This window comes from Eublepharis macularius, chromosome 11 (genome assembly GCF_028583425.1).
Source record: "Eublepharis macularius isolate TG4126 chromosome 11, MPM_Emac_v1.0, whole genome shotgun sequence".
Taxonomy (NCBI): Eukaryota; Metazoa; Chordata; class Lepidosauria; order Squamata; family Eublepharidae; genus Eublepharis; species Eublepharis macularius.
Window position 1 is genome coordinate 34,608,631 of NC_072800.1, and position 20,257 is coordinate 34,628,887.

Here is a 20,257-nt window from a genome sequence, read left to right on the forward strand (position 1 = left end):
TCGGAGTCAATATCTATAATGCTTCATATTAATATGATTCTCTAAAAAATACTGACTTCCTTTTTAATAAGACCTTGGCTCAGATTGGTATATTGTGAGTTTTAAACACCCATCTTCTTCTCCTGTACAATATTCAACAGGTGCTCAGTACATGCAAACCACCAGGGAGGAACATGAAGCTAGATGCCTTTTGAATATCTTACATTTTAAACCTCTTATCAAGTAGATTGATATACCTAGCCTAGCATGAAGAGTGATAAAAAGTGTCTTTTTCAGAGTTGCCAATGCCACTCAATAAGTTTACAGACACAATAAACTGTTTAAGCCTGGAAGTGTTACAAGGTAAAATAGAGCATTTATAGAGGCCTGGCCTGTACATGCTTGCTTTCAGCTGCTAGTTATAGCCTATGGCAAAATGCTTAATTATAGGTGTAGCTGTATCACTTTAGTACTAGGCTAAAAAAAAGTCTCAGTGTACTCAACTTAATTATATATTTTCCTTTCACTGTACTGAAAAATAATGTTACCTAAATTGTACACCAATTAAGAGCCAACACATATTGACAAAGATCATAGGTATCTGCTAGTCGCCAGTTTGTGTTGTGGTTAAGAGTGGCAGGACTCTAATCTGGAGAACCGGGTTTGATTCCCCACTTCTCCACTTGAAGACAGCGGGGTGACCTTGGGTCAGTCACAGCTCTTTCAGAGCTCTCTCAGCCCCACCCACCTCATAGGGTGATTGTTGGGAAGATAATAATAACACACTTTGTAAACCACTTTGAGAGTGGCACTGTTGTCTTGAAGGATGGTATATAAATCAAACGTTGTTGCAATTATGATTCTGATGCTGATGCAGCCTCAGACAGAAAGCAGAGAATAACTGTTCAACCCATCCACGGCTCCCTAGACTTTGTTCACATTTTAGATGGGAGAAAGATAGGATTGTGAAGGACACATCTTTTCCCCTTTAAAATGCTAATGGTACAGGAAGCCACAAGCAGCCACAAGCAGTGTTGAAGGTTAAATTCTCTTCCTTCTACCTGTGTGACTCCAATACAAGCTGTGATGTACAGGTGTACAGACTCAAAAAGAGTCCACTAGCACCTGTAAGACTAACCAACTTTATTGTAGCATAAGCTTTCGAGAATCACAGTTCTCTTCGTCAGATGCATCTGACGAAGAGAACTGTGATTCTCGAAAGCTTATGCTACAATAAAGTTGGTTAGTCTTAAAGGTGCTACTGGACTCTTTTTGATTTTGCTACTACAGACTAACATGGCTAACTCCTCTGCATCTATGATCAGGTGTACAGACTGCGATTCAGGACCTCTGTGTCACATCTGTTTTGGCCCTAAATCTCACCACCCACACATCTGGCACATATTTTATATATCTTTGTATATCTCAACCTTGAGTATCCTTTCTATTCTAGTGCACTCCTTTACCAAAGATATTATTTATACAGTAAGCCGTCCTGAGTTCCTGCAAGGTAGAAAGGCAGTTAATAAATGTTTTAAATAAAATAGTCTAGAACTAGGGTTGAGGTGGGGCAGCTGCCAGGCCCAGGGCTTCTGGTGGGACCCACTGCTGCTGATCCGGCACCCACATGCCTCCCTGCTACCTGCCCATACACCCTTTCCCCACTCACTTGTGAACATTCCTCCACCCATGCTCATGGCTGCATGTGCTGCCCAGTGCCTCCATAGAAGGGCATATGGGTGGTATGCAGTAGTGGCAGTGCTCCTGGCAGCCACAGTGGTAGTGCTGCTAGCTGCATGCACTACCCAGCACCATTAGGGAAAGGGCATGTGGATGGGGCCTGGTGGTAAGCAGAGGAGCCAAGGGAGTCCCCCATGGTCATTCACTGCCCAGAGTCGTCCCCCCCCCCCCCAAATGTGAATCTAGAACTGCAGAAACCATCCAGGCTTTGCTGCAACTGAGCAAAACTTTGCAGCAAAGTAGTGTTGGGAAAGACTGAAGAAAAGCCAGGGATTCTCTAGGAGCAGCACAAGCGTACCATGATAGTAATACTCACAGCCCTAGGTTTTTTTTCTTCTTCACTCAAACTCTTTCATAACCACCCCGGCACCAGTGGCTGTGCTCCTCATTAGATACACTAGAACTTCAGTTCAGTTCATTAGATACACTAGAACTTCAGTTCAGCTTTATCCCTAGTGGATAAAGCCTATCCTTCTCTCTATTTAGACTTCTGCAGGTGCCATCTTGCAAATGGGCAAAATCATTAGCTGACAATACACAAGCATTCTCTGCAGTAGCCCTCACCTTATGGAATGGCCTACTTGAAGAGGTCAGGAAAACTCCCCCCTCCTAACTTTTCACAAACTGTGCAAAGCAAATTATTTAGGAGTGCTTTCTTATGCAGGTAACAGGACTGTGCTATAAGGGAACAGTTCAGAGAGATGTGGTGGTGACTGTAGACTATACAACCATGTACTATCTGTTGCTGGACATATGCTCCTATTGGATAGTTCTGCACTGTTTTACGGTTTGTTTCAGCCTTGTTTTTTCCCCTTCTTCAGCTTAGTATTGGATTTCTGCTATCCTTACCCCATTGTATTGTTTATTGAATATCCCATTGACTTATACTGTGTAATCTTCCTTGAGTCTCAGTGAGAAAAGCATACTCTAAATAACAAATAAATAAGGCACCTGCTTCTAACGGTCATTTGCTGCTTCTTCCTGCATTCTTCCTATCATTACAAGATAGCTGACACTTAACATTTCAAGGCCACCCCAAGCTTAACCATATCATTAGACTAGACCAGAGAGACTTGCTTCAATAGGCAAATTAAGCTCCTGCAACTAGGCTTCATAGGTTTTAATTTGAGTCACACTCCTACTGTAGTAGGACACCTTGACTTTATAGCAGTTAACTCCATTGTTGTAGCTTCCACCTTGAGAATAATTCCAGAGAAGTAGTCTTGTTAGAACAAGGACAGTAGGCTTTAGTCCACAAATATTTAAGCTAAAATAAAGCGTTAAATCTCCAAAGTATCACCCTATAGTTTTTCATTATTTTAGAATGCCTACAGATTTGTTTTATTTGCTGTCAGACCAGTCAATAAACCACATTTTGATAGCAGGCTTCTTCACTGTGTAATCCGCCTTGAGTCTCAGTAAGAAAGATGGATTATATAAGTAATGTTAAAAGAAATAATATAAAAATTCAGTTTTAGAATAGCCCCAGCTGTACTTTCCAGTAGTCTCCAAGGCTTTACAGGAGAAAACGCACCTGGTCTCAACTTAGGCTTTGCTTGAATGTAAAACATAGTACCCAGTTTCTGCTAGCTTGTGCAGTACAGAGCTACTGCAGGAAAAAAACCTGTTAGCTTTGTTTATTGTTATATATCTAAATCAATGGAACAGAACAGTGTCTATGAGATATATATGATTAAGACAAGTATCAGAATTTCAGCTGTTATGGCCAATAGATTCTCCTGGGAAAACTGCTTCTCAGTTGTTCTACCTAAGCGGAAGGAAGATTATTCAAGGAAAGAGTCAGGTTCTCCCCTTCCAGTTTACCACTCCTTTTAGCTGCAGTTGGGTCCCTACCTTGCAGTGGTGTTTTGGCCTTCTCCATAGGTACTGCCAGGTCAGCCGAACTCTCATCTGCATCGCTACTCATCTTGGCAGTCATAATATTTTCATATGCCGCGTTTAGCATCTATAATAAAGGGAATTAAAACTTGCTTGAATGGAATTGATAGCATTGCTGCCATTGAGAATGCTAGAATCATTCTTGTATATTAAGAGGCTGGGTGAGAAGAGCGGAAAACATACAAGATCAGGCAAGCACAAATGAGTAAGAAGTACATTAATAGTAAGCAATGATGACGAGTTACTGATCAGGCACAGATTTTACATTTGCTTCAAGCAGTCCATATTGCTTGTTTAGCCCCAACACCTATTGTTTAACATCTCCCCTGGACCTCTGCTAAGGAGCAAAGATCCACTGATTATGTTTAGAAGTGAATAGTATTGTTGGCGTTTCCCTAGCTAGCACAGCCAGCACCAGTATATCCTTTAGTGGGGCAGCTGCTGAGGCCTGGTTTCTGGCAGGGTCCACAGCAGCAAAGGTCCCCAACCACATGAGCCCAGGGAAGGACATGCAGGTGGTATACAATGGCAGCACTCCTGGTGGACATAGTGGTGGTGTTCCTATCTGCACACACCACTCAGCATCATCAGTGAAAGGATGTATGGTCAGTGGGAAGGCTCACAAAAGGCAGAGGAAAGGAGGACACACAGGATGTGGGTGGAAGGAAGGCACAAAGAGGGGTCATGGTGGTGGTCAGAGGAAGAGAGAGGGTTTCTGAGCAGTCCAAAAACTGAAACTAGTTATGGGCCCTTTTCACACTACATACCTGCTTCCGGGACATCACGAAACGTAGCGCAAAAACTGAGGAAGATAGCATCTTCTCGCGAGAGTTTTGTGCGACGTTGCACAAAACTCTTGCGAGAAGATGCTATCTTCCGCGGTTTTTGTGCTACGTTTTGCAATGTCCCAAAAGCAGGTATGTAGTGTGAAAAGGACCCATGGTGCCAATTCAAGGTAGCAAAAGCAGTTGATACCAATAGGGGGCAGAAATTGCTGCCCAGGGTCAAGACTTGTGTGGATCTCTTATCAAGGTTCCTAAAGAAACCTACCATTTGATGCCGCAGTTTCCGAGCCTAGAAGCCCGCTTAATTCTTTATCTGCTTGGAGGATAAATTGGAGGCCGCAAGATGTATGGAGTTGCTACATGATTTGTAACAGTTACTTTACCTTTGGAGAATTGTGGCAAGGGAGCACATTCTTGAAAAAGTTGCCTTGAAACGAAGATGTGAGCCGGCACCTTGTTGAGTGGAGCTGGTCGGCCAGTGTCTCCTTGAATCTGTGAAAAATCAAAAAAGTTTACTAGCTTAATATTGATTAGGCAGCACCTTTGGACTTAACTTGCTCGCAGGGCTGGTGGCAGTGGAGCCAGTGAGCACGTCCTCTCTCTAGACCCTGTGAGAGAAAAAGGCAAAACAGTTTACAAATGTGTTCATTCAATCCTGTGGTCATTTAACATTGTATAATTGAGTATTGTATTGTATGGATTTATATGTATTTATATAATCATTAGGTTTACCTATATGATCATTAGATTATGTGTATAGGATGTGGATGGGTACAGCTTTTTTATATATATGACATATCTTTTGCACATAGACACTTTAATATAAAGAAATACACTTTGTCTTTTGCATATTTCGAATGTTGCTACTTATAATATTTGTACCGGTTATTTATATTGTATTACTTTTTTGTCACGGAGGGCTTTGGGCTCTTAGTGTTGGCAATATTTAAATAAAGGACGACTATGCAAGGTGTTAACTTTTCCATTTTCTGGCTTACTCAATAGGGTTTTATATTATATGAATGCATATGCACAATATTTTCAATATACTTTTAGATATTCAATGAATTAGAGGTCTGCAGGCCTTCTTTGCAATCTGAATAAATTTGATTCAAAATGAGGGATAATAGAGCATCTCCGACTTTGTTGCTTTACTCATGTGACGCTAGCCTCCAGACCACAGCCTGGTCCACCCATCTAAATGCAAACCATTCTGTACTTCTGGTATACGGTGGTCTTGGTTTTGCTACAGACCCTCCATTAAATGCTGCACTTGTCAGCTTTCTTCCTACTACACCCAGGGCCAAGTTATCACAGTAAATATTTGAAGGCTTGCATCCAAGAGGAAGCGATAAAAAGGGTTGGATCCAACAAGCTTTTCTGTTGGCAGAAAAAAGAAAGGCCCATTTGAACAGCAGCAAAAGCTATGCTGAGGGATCATGGGGCTTGCCTCTACCAAAGCCTTGTGAGATGGGGGCTGTAGTATGGAGAGGCATTGGATTAGATTCAGGACAAGAAATACACCTTCTAGTTCAGGGTCCCCTACTTGGTGGCTGCGAAGAGTTCTTAGAACATGGATGGGGCTTTTTAGAAGCAGGGATTCTGATTTGCCATTGGAGATTTGATTGGCTGGGCAGATCTTTTAATATGTTGCTTTGCAAGCAACTGCCACCATAGCACAGGGCTCTTCAATGTGTGACTGAAAGGTAAACTGTTCACATGCGAGGAAATACCTTTAAACAATTTACATTTTAAAAGGCATCCTTTTGAAACACCAGCTTTTGCCTGAACATTAAAGAGTTACTATTAAAGATGTGCATGACTTCACTCCAGGATGTTTTGTGGTTGGCCCCACCTCCTGTGGTAGCCATTTTGTGATTGTGCCCACCACCCTGTGTCAGAAAGAATTCCAAAAATGCTCATAGGCTCAAAAAAGTTGGGAAGGCCCTGTTCTGGTATAAACTTTTTTCGTAGCAGTTTCATTCACCAGAAGGCCAATTCATACTTGCTGTATCCATCATCTTAAAAAGTTTTTTAAATAGCCATAGCAAAGTGGTAACTAGAAACATGTGTTTCTAAGTGCACAAAGAATGTCTACCATAGAGGAAAAAACCAGTGTGTATGTTTAGAGAAAGATTTCTGGTCAAATCTACAGTGTTTCCCACTCTGAACAAAGGTGTTTATGCATGATGTGCTCTTACCTTATGGCTTGCCAACTAAAATTCATTTCTACAAATACAGTCATAAGACTATTCTCCATTTCCAGTATGGTTTTAAATTATTCTGGTAGAAGGATTAGTCAGGTTCTCTTTGGTAGGAAATCCTTTGAAGCTCTGTAGACTAATTTTTTTAAAAGTCACAGTGTAAATTACCAGAGCTTCTATCCTTTCATTTAGCCAGTTCTTTACCTTTTGCTACCATCTGTATTTCTACTTGATCTTTTTGGTGATTCTGATCAACACCAAGGATTGAGAGAGGTTCAACCACAAGATCAGCCTTCATTACTTCTTTTGCAAAGTCAGTGAGAGCTGGAAAGGGAGACAAAATATTTTAAGAACCCTTAATCTATGTGTTAGGTGATGTGCATTTTGACAGATGTTGCCTATCAGAAGATTTAAAAGCCAAGGTGCAATCATTTAAGAACTTCATGCAAGTTTCTTATTTGTATTCAGGACAAGTCAAACCACTTAGCACCCCTTGCTTGGAGGTCTTTAGGAGAGTAGGAAGACAGGCTATACATTTTGTAAAATAGTAAATTAATACTACACTTGATCTTAGCCAAAAGGTCGAGAATGTGATGGCCTCTGGCTAATAAACTTTGTTGTTGTTGTTAATAAATTAATAAAATAAAATGCTCCAGTATGCCCATAGAGAGGAAGATTCCCTGGAAAGTTTAATTTAAGCCATGTGTCAGCTACTTGGGATTCTTACGCAGTTATCCAGCTAACCTAATTGCGAAACATTAAAGTTGTGAACATACCTGTTCTAGAGATTATTAGCTTCTTATGCCCTGGTGAAGCCGTATTGCTGAGGATGATTGCCCTGTCCTCTCCTCTGGATGATGGACAGTTCCTCATTTCACAGCAGTTGCAGAGATCCCTAGAGCCTTCTACTGGAAGTCAACTTGTATTACATTAAAAAGTCATCCGATCCCTTCAGAATCTTACTATCCCTATAACATCCCACTTCATAGTACTAACATTTTCCTATGTTTGTTGAAGGAACAACCTTTATTTAAGAGATCTGGTTCTTCACCAGCTGCAGTGGCTTTCAGATGGCATGTAATGTAGAGGCAGAATGAAAATTAAACAGGATTGTAGGAGGAAATGCCTGCTATCTTACTGTACTCAGTAGACTGTGTGATATAAAAAGCATCCTCTCCCCATGTTCCCTGTGTCTCCAGCAAATCTGAATGCTTCTACTGTGAACTGGAGTGTTTCCTGCCGGAGTCTTGGCATTATGAAGGCTGATGCTACATCATATGATCTTCACTCGGCGAGGCATCTAGAGTCAAAGATCATGGTTACATGATAATAATTAGGCAATAATTCAGACAAGGATTTTCTAAAAGTTGTTATATAGAATTGCTTTACAGCACTGAGGACGGTTTGGGAACCACTGAAGAATTGGCACATGCCTAGAAAAATCCCCTGGATTAACACAAATTATTACAAAAATCAGGCACCAACAAAGGCAGTACCTGAGTCCCCCCCCCATCTCTCTTGCTTTATTTTCTCAGTCCTAACATAAGCCAAAATCAATCAGATACGGTCTTTTTGATACTCTATCCCTCTCATGTCTGCTTCCAGTAATTAACATTCTATGAGGCTAGTTTGCAGAGGGCCAGAAATGGTTATTCTACTCCCTGGGTGCTAAAACTGCTCAGAGAAAACACTGAGGGAATCAACTTCATCTGTGAACTACCAGTGCCACTATATCAGAATGTTTAAGGCACTCCTATATACCGTTTCTTGGGAGGAAGGCCCCTTGAACTCGGTGGATTACTTCCAAGACAGTGCACATGGGATTGGGCTGCAAACTGTTTAGATAATTGAAGCCTTGAATTAAAAGTTTAACTTCCTTTGAGTCTGGCTTCTCAGAAATTCATTTTGTGAGTGTTTTAGAGGTAGTAAAGGAAGAAGGATGTTAATTTTTCCATGCAGGTCCCTGAACCTTTAACAATTCCATGGCAGACATTTGAGAAATGAAATGTTCTCCACCTTTGTGGTGGAGGAGAGTGGCACATATTGTATTTCTGTTATGCACATAAAAGGTAGAATAAAAGTGGACATCCTATCAGAAGCTCATTATTCATAATTAGGGTTTCTCTGAGAAAAATGCCTGTCCCTTTTAATAGAAGCTTAATGTGTGGAAATGGGCTGTTGAAAATTTCAGGTTATGGAGGTGAAGAATATCACCTGGTAAATAACTGCCCATTAAGCCTCTATTAAAAGGACAGGGCATTTTTCTCAAGGCCTGTTTTCAGTCCTATTTACATCATAATTTTTAAAATTAATCTTCTGTGTGTTTCTAGACATTGGAGGTACTCTGATATCTGTCCATAAAGACAACTTCCCTCAAGTCATCAATCTTTTAATCACTTCCTTAATTCTCTATGCTCCTTCAGTGTGATTACAAGAATGCTTACTTGGACATAGCTCTCATTACATTCAGTGGGATTTATGAGGTCTCGCTCACTTATTGGTTTCTTTCACTGTCACAGTTGCATCTGATGAAATGAATTCCGACTCACAAAAACTTAGGCTGGAATACATTTTGTTAGGTGTTTTCCACATGGGGACAGGCAAGTGTAGTTTCCCCATTGCTGTTGCAGCTGCCAATACAGCGCAGTAGCAATGCACTTCCACATAGCAGGTTGCTTCCTAGTTTCCTTGCCCTGGTTCCTCTGGCAGTGGTCGTTTCTTGTTTTATTTTAATCAAACTTGGGACTCTGTAGAACCAAGAAAGGCTAAGGAAGCAAAAAAAAAAAAGAAAGAAAAAGACTCTGATATATTTTCTAACTTTATTTTCCAGTTTCTCTGTAGATATTTGCAGACTCTCATCACACTGACAGAATAAGAATCCTGATCTGGCTGAGAGCATAGTTTCTTTCTCATCAGAAGAAAACGTCTAAACTTAATTTTTCCCAGTGCCTCCTCCACACTCTTCAACCCCGTACATGTTATAGAATTAAGCCCCTTTGTTTTCTTTGGGGATTACTAGCAAGAAAATGTTCATCCTGGGATTGTAGTTTTTCTCAAAATTAAGGTCAAGCTAAACGTGCAGGTTTTTAAAGAACTGGGCTCTCAGACCCAACTCGAATTCCTTGTAGCTACACAGCAGCTTTGGGGAATAGCTGTTAAAAATAAAGGAGAGCCCAAACAGCCTCCGAATGCCTTCGAGGGGAGATGAGGGCTTCCCCCCCCACCTCAAGCCATTCCCATGTCAAAATAGTACAAGAGGAGAGTATTTCTCCTGTTTTTCTGCTCCATATCCTGCGTACTCCCCTCCCTTCTCCCCCCCCACAGAGGCATTCTGAGGCCGTTTGGGCTTTCCTTTATTTTCTAACAGCCATTTACTTTTTAACTGCTGTATGGTTGCAGAAACCCGAATTGGGTCTGGGGAACTCATACTCAACTTTTTTTTTTTAAAAAAACCAATTTGCAATTCTCCTTTAAAACTTTGTAAGTGGCTTTGAGTGTTAACATTGGCAGAAAGGTACCGTTTAATTTCTCCACAAACAGCAAAAAAGGTAAAAGTAAATATGACGGAATGTGGTGTTGTTTGGCGAGTCACACATCAACATTGAGCTAGCAATATTGGCAACTAATTGCTTGGTTAGATTCTTGAGGTAATTATTCCTCTATAATTTCTCATGGGGGGAAAAAAAACAAGAGCCTTGTAAACAAGGTTGTCAATAGGCCTGGAGAAAGGTATCCTTCTGACCCTTTGATAGATGTGTAATAGGTGGAAATGGGCACCTGAAGCTTTTCATGGCATGGAGGCCAATCGCATTAACTGGTAAATAACAGCTGATTGCAAACATTTTTCTCCAGATATGTTGGCAAACCAGTTATCAGTAAGAACTATCTAATACTGGTTTTAGTATAGATAGAATTGTTGAGCAACAGACATTCTTACTGTATTTTGGAATAATATGGATAGAAATGGGAATTAATAGGGTCTTTTTAAAGACACTGATGAAGGGAGCTTGACTCTTGAAAGCTTATACCTTGGAAAATCTTGTTGGTCTTTAAAGGACTACTGGACTTGAACCTTGTCTTGTCAAGCCACTGTACAATTGTGTCTTTATTATATATGTATAATATATCAATGGCCATTTCCACATGGCTCCCCACTGCTCGTAACAACCCAGAAGATCGCGAAAAAAACGCGGAAGATTGTGTTTTCTCGCACGAGATTTGCGCGATGTCACGAGACGTCGTGAAAATCTCGCGCGAGAAAACGTGATCTTCCGTGTTTTTTTCGCAATCTTCCGGGTTGTTACGAGCAGCGGGGAGCCGTGTGGAAACGGCCAATGTTTTCTTTTAAATGTTAAAAAGTGAACATCTCAAATGATGCTGAATCATCATCATCTTTTCTTTTCTACAATATTTGGTGCTAAACTAAAATCTATGTCAGCTAGAGTGCAAAAATACTTAAAAAGAACTCCCCCACTGCTTTTAATCCAACATTACTCCTGAAGCTCCCAAAAGGTTTGCGAGCTGAAGAAACCATTAATAACACTGCGCTGAGATTTTTATAGGAGTAGAAGAGTGTCCTCTAGTGGTTATTCTTTTTTCCACAATCAATTCAATTTATTCTGATGTTTTGTAACAGCCATTTGCTTACAGATATATTCCTTGACTGCGGCTCTATATCAAAATCCATGTTCTGTATGTATGCAGCCGTTCCTTGATATATCACACTATTTATTGGCTTTCAGGCATTACTGCAAGAGCATTGAAATGGCCTTAAAAATGTACTTTCTTCATTGGAACAATAGCAACAGCCCCTTTGAATATGTATGAATATATCTATTAGTATTATTGCTTCCCAGAGAGGTTATGAAGTTATTTATAGTATGCAATTCTTAGAACACTGTGCTGGCAGTAAGCACCATTGAATAAATGGTCTTACTTCCATGTAGACTGGTTTCTAATTGAGCTCTTAAATTTGCATGTATGCATATAGGGCAAAACCTCAGAAAAGGTGTGTTCTTGTAGATAGGAAACAGGAAACAAATACATAAAGAAAAATGACTAGATATTTTGCGAAGGAAAGGATATCTTTAATATTTGTTTTACCATCCAGTTTAAGAGTATGGAACAAACAAGTTCAAGGCTGTGAATAATGTGGAAGGCTTAAAATATGCTGACTTTGGTTTAAGTAGAACACTGTCAATTGGAAAGCCAGAGAGGCAAATTATATACAGGACAAACCATCTGAAGGGTCTTTTTCATTATATTTATCACAATAATAATAATAAAAACTAGAAGCCTGTGAAGACAGCATGATATCAGACTCTACTCTATAAATAATAATAATAAATACAAGATTCCCGAATCAACCAGGAAGATATCCTGTGCAACGAAACACCATAGATATGAATGGGAATTGTACAAGGAGGAAAATCTTGATGGCCAGGACTATATGAAAGATTTAGCAATTATTGCTTGTTTTTGCTGTTGCATAACTTATGTGCATCTTGTTTCCTTCCTCTTAAAATGTTGGTGCTACTTTGTCCTTCCTTTGACTTCTGTTTTGTATCTGGTAGATAAAACACAATAGCAACATGTCAAAAACCCAACTGCACTTTAAAAATGTAGTAACAATATCTTTGAGGAATACAGATACGGTTATTACAAGCAATATATGCCTTTAATTTTGTGCCTTAGTTGAAGTACTGCAAATAAGGGATCTATCTACCCTTTAAAAAAATTGTTTGGTGCCATTGCAAACCTTTCTTCTTTGTACATTTTATATCAGTTAATGTTTAATGCAGGTTTTTTTTAGGTACTGGAGAACTTTTTGGGACATGCTGAATCCTGTACCAGAGGTGGGCTTCACTTGAATGAAAAGGAAGCCATGCTGTAGGTGCATAATATCAAAAAAGCGGCAGAGCAGCTTTTAAATTAATCTCATTGGGGACCACTCATTCCAAAGGAATGGCAGTGTAAACACTCGGGGTAATATTGGCCAGAGCACAATAGCACTTGGGAGTAAGAGTAGGATGGAAAGGAGGGCCATGTGTGAAGACAAAGGGGCTGAGAGATGCAAGGATTGTTGGAGAGGGAAATGTATTACAGGTGCCAACACTAGAAACCTCCAAGCCCAAATGGTGGAGCTGGAGTGCTTGATGCTAAATGACAACTTAAATCCAGTGGGTGTCTCAGAAACATGGTGGAATGGGAAAATCAATGGGATACCATCGTACGTGGGTATAAACTCTACGGGCAAGACAGGAACGGATATGTTGGGGGGGGGAGGTGTTGCATTGTATATCAAAGAGGGCATAGAATCAAATAAGCTAGAAAGCATTAGGGGAATGAACTCCCCAACAGAAGTGATATGGGTGGAAGTACTTGAGCCCTAAAGGTTACTTACAAGTAGCAGTATACGATTGCCCCCCTAATCAAACCCTTGAGGCTAATCTTGAGATGGAGAAGGAAATAAGGGAGGCAACTAAAGCAGACCATATTGTGATACAGAGTGACTTCAACTGCCCTCACATTACTGGGTCATGCTGTAGAGATTCCTAGATATTTCTAAATAGAAAAGAGTCCAGTAGCACCTTTAAGACTAACCAGCTTTACTGTAGCATAAGCATTTGAGAACCACAATTCGAGAACATGGCTAACTCCTCTGGATCTAGATATTTCGGCTCATCCTCTGACAACCTCCTGAACCATGGGGCTGATAGATTTGATAGCCATCACCCACCAGTCAATACTGTGTAGCAGCAGTCATCCTTGTAGCAATAATTAGTTACTTTTATAACAACAATTTATGGCATGTAATAGCAATCAGCTTTGCTTTGCAGCATAGTTAAAACTTAAAAGTAATATGTAGTAACAAACACCTTGCTAGCTAATGGTCTGTGATGAACTTTGCAACAAGATGTGACAAAACCCACCAGCTGAACACGGGGAGGTATGCATATCAAAAGGGGGAACTTATGGGTTTGGAGCATGATGCGCAGCCAAAGAAGACATGCATGCCTTGCTGTAGTAGCATTATAAAAGCAGTCAACATTCTGATCAAGTCAGAGGAGCATGGTGGCTTGCTTTTGAGAGCTCTGTTCCTCTCCTTTGTTGCAATAAGGTTTCGTATCATTCTTCCTACTCCTGCCTTTGTGTAGTGAGTGGCAAACACACAGGGGAGCCGACTTGGGCACAACAGAGCTATTAGTCCATGTGGGTACTGTCACCTGGGAATCAGCTTTCCTGGGGTCAGAAGGGACTGTTGTGAGACAAAGAACGTAAAGTTTTTGATGGGGGAGGAGAAGCATTTCTAAGGCGAATGAGCTTTTTGTTCAGTGTAGGCTTTAAATTTGCATTATAAAGCAAGAAGTGCTTTAAACCTCATGCTTATATGAGCACCATCTTAAGCAGAGTTATACCCTTCTAAGGGTTAAACTAGACAAGGGCCATTTCCACACGGCTTACCTTATTCGGCAAAATAGTAAAATCTCACGCGAAATCTTGCAAGTAGACACTGTTATTGCGTCTTCTCACACGATAACAGCATCTTCTCACGTGATAACAGCGTCTTCTTACGAGATTTCACATGAGATTTCGCTATTTTGCAGACTAAGGTAAGCTGTGTGGAAATGGCCAAGATGGGCACCCCTAACTTTGCCCCAGGGATGTGCTGCCATTTTAAAGAGTAAGTTCTTAGTCAGGAACTCCTTTAAACAGTGCCACAGGGGCCAGATTCTGGTCTGGCCTACCATGGTGTAGAGGATGGAGAGGATCCTTCCTTCCCCAGCACCATTTTTTTTAAACCTGAAACAGAGCTGGAGGGGATACGGGCAAATTTTAGGGTGGGGGAAACAGTGCAGGGGGGGAAGCAGAATCCCCTCCCCCATTGCTGTATACCCAACTAGACTCAAGCCCCTGTGGCACAAGGAGTGCCCAGATGGGAACTCACTCTTTAAATGGTGCCATGTCCCTGGGGTCAACTGAAGGATGCTCATCTTGTCACGTTTGGCCCTAAGACTGTGTGGGCTTAAACCTCCTGGCTGATAGACACTTATCTGTAGGCTGGAAGGGAAACTTTGCTTATTCTTCCTTCTCAGATGATCCTCAAGAATACCATGAATGCTGCTGATAAGGAAGGAAAGTTGACTCTCCCCATTTCCTGTTTCCCAAAAGTGGAATAACCCAATTGAGCAGCTGCAGGGGGAACAGGATTCTTTTCAGCCCACCCCAAACACTGTGAGAAATGTGTGTTTGTGTGTGTGTGTGGGGGGAGGGGGGGGCTCATCACCAGCCTCCTCAGGTGTGACATTCAAAGGGAAGGGCTTCAAGTATATATTAAACAGAATGGTGTCAAGGACTGTGTTTTTAAGATCCCACATCTGTTTTCCAAGCATTTGGGGGGTTTAAGCCTGTACTAAAACAACCAACCAACCAACCAAGGTCCAAACTCTCTAATGTCGATATCATCTCTTTGTGGGGAAAGCCAACCTGGGATTTTTAAGAACATCAATTCCTGTTTATATTTTTTATTATCCATCCCACTATTTTTCCAAGAAGACAGACAGAAAACATTATTATCTTACCTCCCATTTATAATGGCTTTCTACGCCTTACTGCATTCTGCTTCCCAGTTGTCCACTATGATAGGAGCAACCAATTGTTTAAATTTGTCAAGTGGACAAGCCTTTGAACAGCCGGGCAACGTGAGTGGAGTGGGGTCTTGGGTAACGTCGGTCTGGTAGTACATCTCGATGGTGTGCTGACTGATTTTATGACACCCAAGAGAAGAAGAGAATTAGGTCATTATCTTCTTTGAGTACCACATAGAAATGCAATGCAGGGTTATGTGGCCTTGCTAGCAATACTTTTTTCTGAAATAAATGTTCTGAGATCTCTTCTGATAAGATTTGTGGAGTTGTACATGGCTAACCAATGAAAATATCAAGACTACCTTTTGATGTCTTCAACCAAATAGAACAGCTATCGAGATTTTATTTACAGATGTCTTCTGCTTGGTAGAAAAAACACTTATTTGCAAACACTGAGATTGTGCATACTGAAACTATAAGTACTGCCTTAGGGCTAGCATTGCCAGCTTCCAGATGGTAAAATTACAGACAAAACCAGGGCCGTGAAGTGAAAACTCAATGAATACACATTAAGAACACTCAAATTATCAAAAATATAGTTATAATGTGTATATACAAAATAATCCAAGTACTAAAGTAATCAAGATGTGACTATTACAACAATGAATGTGTATCCATTGAGTTTTCACTTCACAGCCCTGGTTTTGTCTGTAATTTTGCTTGTGCTTGCACCGGGGTAGTCCCTATTTTAGCTTTCAGCTTCCAGATGGTAGCTGGTGATGTTCCAGTATTACAACTGATCTCCAAGTGATAGAGATCTGTTTCCCTGGAGAAAAAAGCTGCTTTGGAGGATGAACTCTATATCATTATACCCTGTACAGGCCTCTCCCCCCCACAAACCCCACCCTCCCAGGCTTCAAGCCAAAATCTCCAGGTATTTCCCAACCTAAAGCTGGCAACCCTACTTAGGGCAAAACTACACATTACATTTTCTCTGCAGTTACACAGCAGCTACAGGAAAAGGCAAAGAATACTCCATGTGCAGCCCCAAAGATGGGCAAAATATCCCCCCACCTACAATTTCAGCTCAGAAAAGCAGTGAAAGGGGAAGGGCAGGAGCACCCCTGACTCTATGCTGTTGTTCTGAGCCCAACTGAGTTACTGTGGACTTTAAAAATGCCTTTTTCTGCTGCTGCATGACTGCAGGGAAAGTGAGATGGGTTTGGGCAACTTGAACCCACCTTGTAAAAAAAAGCAATGTGTAGTTTGGCCCTTTGAGTAAGGCTGTTTCCACATGCTGTTAAAGAGATGGCCCACTGAGGGTCAAGCTACAAGTGATGAATGACACTTGAACGGCAAGTGAACAGACTCACGTGTATTCCTCCCTGTTCACTTGTGCTCCACTTGCACTCCACTCAAATGTCATTCGTCACTTGTAGCTTGGCTCTCACTGAACTCTGGCGCTTTTTTCACTCACTCCATACATCTCCAATTTCAAGCAGCTGCCCTCCCAGAACCATTGGCTGGCCTGACTGACTGTCACTCCAGCCACTGAAGTGGGTGGCACATGTGTCATTGGGGAAGAGAGTTAGTTGTGTGAACCCTCGGTAGCAACATGTCTTGAACCCAGCTCCTTGGATGCTTCTACCAAAGGTCTACCTCACATTATACTTGTCAGAGATGCTTTAGGCTGACCCTGCACTGGGCAGGGGGTTGGACTAGATGGTCTGTATGGCCCTTTCCAACTCTATGATTCTACGATTCTAAAGCAGAAGCAGGCAGTTTGGCTTTCATTTTTTTCAGCATCTTTTAGCTGGAATTTTACAGTGCATTTATTGTTGGATGTGAACTGGATATTTATTTATTGTTATTGTACACTGTGCACCTTGCACTTTACTTAGAAAATATATATTATTGAATATTAAATGCTTGTTGCACAATGCACTTTAAGATTTATAGGATTGGTAAGCTACAACTGCGGGAGATCTTTTGATTTTTAGTTATATCCAGGCCTGATCTCCAGCTCAGCTCCTGGTGAGGGTGGGGGTGGTCCTTCTGGTTCTTTCTGTTGCTACCTATGTTTGCAACAGCCTTACTTCAAGGTCAGGACATGAATAGGACTGCCAACACACCTGGAGAAAATGTCCTGTTCCTTTAAAAGGCATTTAATGATGGGCAGCTGAAGCTTTTCATAGAACAGAGGTAAATAAGATCCCAGTAAGCTTCTATTACCCTGATCTGGACATCCCAGGTGAGCCTGATCTTGTCAGATCTCAGAAGCTAATCAGGGTCGGCCTTAGTTAGTAATTGGATGAAAGACATCTAGCAAAGACTAGGGCTGCCTAGCCAGGTAATGGCAAACCACCTCTGATAGTCTCTTGCCATGAAAGCCCCACCAGGGGTTGCCATAAGTCAGTTTTGACTTAAGGGTACCACACATACAAGCCTCTATTAAAGAGACAGAACACCTTTTTCTCTCCAGGCAACTGACAACTCTAGATATGAGGGGGTTCCTCCTCCCTTGCCACAGATGGTTTGGCCTGAAATTGTGTCCAGACTCCTGCAGAAGTCTGGGGATGTCTTCATCATTTCTTCTGAAGCGGTCTGGTCCCATGAGGTTGTGCTGCCTTTCTTCCAGACTTCATGTTAGAAAACTGACCCTTCTTGCATCTCCTTATTTCTCTGACTCTTCATAACTGCTTCCTGCCCACAGTTGGTCCCTTTCTCTTTTCCCTTACTCCTGAATACGTTACTACTCAAGAGAAATTTCCCCCTTTACTGCCTAGCAACAGCCAGGGCTTTTTTTCAGTGGGAACACAGTGGAACAGAGTTCTGGAACCTCTTGAAAATGGTCACATGGCTGGTGGCCCCGCCCCCTGATCTCCAGACAGAGGGGAGTTTAGATTGCCCTCCGTGCCACTGCAGCGGCATGGAGGGCAATCTAAACTCCCCTCTGTCTGGAGATGAGGGGGCGGGGCCACCAGCCATGTGACCATTTTCTTCTAGGGCAACCCACTGAGTTCCACCACCTCTTTTCCCAGAAAAAAAACCCCTGGCAACAGCTATAGGCTTGTTTTGACTGCTTGTCATGTGAGTCAATGCTCTTCATGGGACCATTTCTATGATCCTCTCCTGTGTTTGGAGTGCCATATGATGCCATGCAAAGAGAAGCATGGAGAGCAATTCACATAATGCTAAATGAGTTGCATCAAGTCTACTTAATAGGAGGTACAATCCAGCCAAAGGTTAACCTTTTTTTGACTGAAAGGACAGAAAGTTACTCAGATATTTAATGGCCAATTTACAGGTTCCAGGTCCTCCTGTTTGTTAGGCTACAATATGAAGACTTTGAATCAGACGTTCAATGGAGTTTTGTGCCTTCCAAACTCGCTCAGATCTTTTTCTCCTTGTTATCACAGTATACAGGTAGAAGCAGTTTTGGCCTACATACACACAACATGCACCCGTCACATTTGTGTTTCTTTGCACCCCCTTGTGAAACCTCTATCGTCTCTGTTGCAAAACTTGCATGCAACCCCTTAAATTATGTAATTTTGCAAATGGAGTCCATAGCAGCTCCACAGGCACAGTTGCCAACTTCCAGGTGTGGCCTAGAGCTCTCCCAGTATTACAACTGATCTCCACACTGCAGAAAGTATAGTTGCATATTGCATCCAAGTTAATACTTGCCCATTGCTTTCTTGATAGAGCTCAAAAAGATGGCAGGCAGCATAAGGAGGTAACTTTTTATTGGATACATCCAGAGCTGTTTGGAGGGCAACGATTGTGGTATCGTGCTATAAAGAAGAAGAAGCTCTCATGAAAGACTGTTTATGTATGTATGTGTGTTTATGTTATCCCTTTTGTTTTCTCAGACATTTTTAGTTCTAAAGAAGTCATAGAACAAACATCTCTTATTATAGTCTTTTTGATAAAGTTGCAGTGCCATCCTCAACAGGTCTACTTAGAATCCTATTCAGGTTTATTCAATGGAGTTTACTCCCAGAGTCCAAGGAAAGCGTTCCTAGTCCTGCACTATTGATTGCAGACAAGAGATCAACCTGGTAATAAAATCTGAAGAAGGAAGGAGCTCTGAGTCTCAGAAAAACTGAAATCTCTGAAAATCTTGTTGGTCTCTAAGGTGCCACTGGACTCAAATCCTGCTGTTCTACTGCAGACCAACAAGGCTACCCACCTAACGTGTCCTCATTGGAAGGCACCACATTCAACCTCATGGTGTGGAAATCTATCAGCCTCATGAAGAAACTTGTACAGGTACAAACTGATATTATCTTCCTCGCCAAATGCAAAAGACTGGAGATTATACCTGTCCCTTTAATGGAAGTTTAATACTCACTGCTGAATACATCATCATTTTTCTGGGGTCAGCATTGCTAGCAGCTTTTGAGATCTCTTCCAGAATAGCTTTCACAAGGAGACCTGGATGGACATCAGAAAGAAAATGAATGCTAGAGGAACCAATAAATGTTTCAAAACTTGCTGATGCCATTTATCCATTATCAGTTATTTTTCAATTAATGGTTTTTTAATTCAAGGAAATATTAAATTCTAACAAAGTAGCCCCAGTAGGAACCAATGTAAAGAATAACTGTATTAGTAATTGTGATGGTGGTGGAAAGTGCTGTCATCAAAGCTGACCCCTGCTGGGGTTTTCAAGGCAAGAGACTAACAGAGGTGGTTTGCCATTGCCTGCCTCTACAACTCTGGTCTTTGTTGGAGGTCTCCCATCCATTTACTATCCAAGATCAATCCTGCTTAGTGTCTGAGATCTGATGGGATCAGGCTTGCCAGGACTATCCAGGTCAGGATATTAGTAATTGTAGAACTTTGAAAATCGGTTTTTGAATTCACCTTCATTTTTCTCTAGAGCTTATTTCCCTTCCTTTTTTATATATATAAAATTTCACAAAGTGGCAGCTGATGGCTTCTCTTCAGGCAAATCTTTCAAGTCTTTCTTTGGCTGTAATTCTTGATTGTCACATTTCCCTTATATTTCACTTTATTTATCATTTATTGATTTATTTACAAGATTTTTACCTCC

General features: G+C 41.3%; 1 protein-coding gene across 1 annotated transcript in view; it reads right to left on the bottom strand.

Annotated features, from left to right (window-relative positions):
- Positions 1-4,952: 4,952 nt before the first annotated feature.
- The window catches only part of LOC129337317 (prostatic acid phosphatase-like), a 34,680-nt gene continuing 19,375 nt past the window's right edge, over positions 4,953-20,257 (bottom strand). The window contains exons 8-12 of the mRNA XM_054990922.1: positions 19,553-19,635; positions 18,882-18,992; positions 15,221-15,365; positions 6,812-6,931; positions 4,953-5,011 (exon numbers count right to left, since the gene is read on the bottom strand). Coding sequence (XP_054846897.1) covers positions 4,953-5,011; positions 6,812-6,931; positions 15,221-15,365; positions 18,882-18,992; positions 19,553-19,635 — 518 coding nt within the window. The remainder of the gene's footprint in view (positions 5,012-6,811; positions 6,932-15,220; positions 15,366-18,881; positions 18,993-19,552; positions 19,636-20,257) is intronic.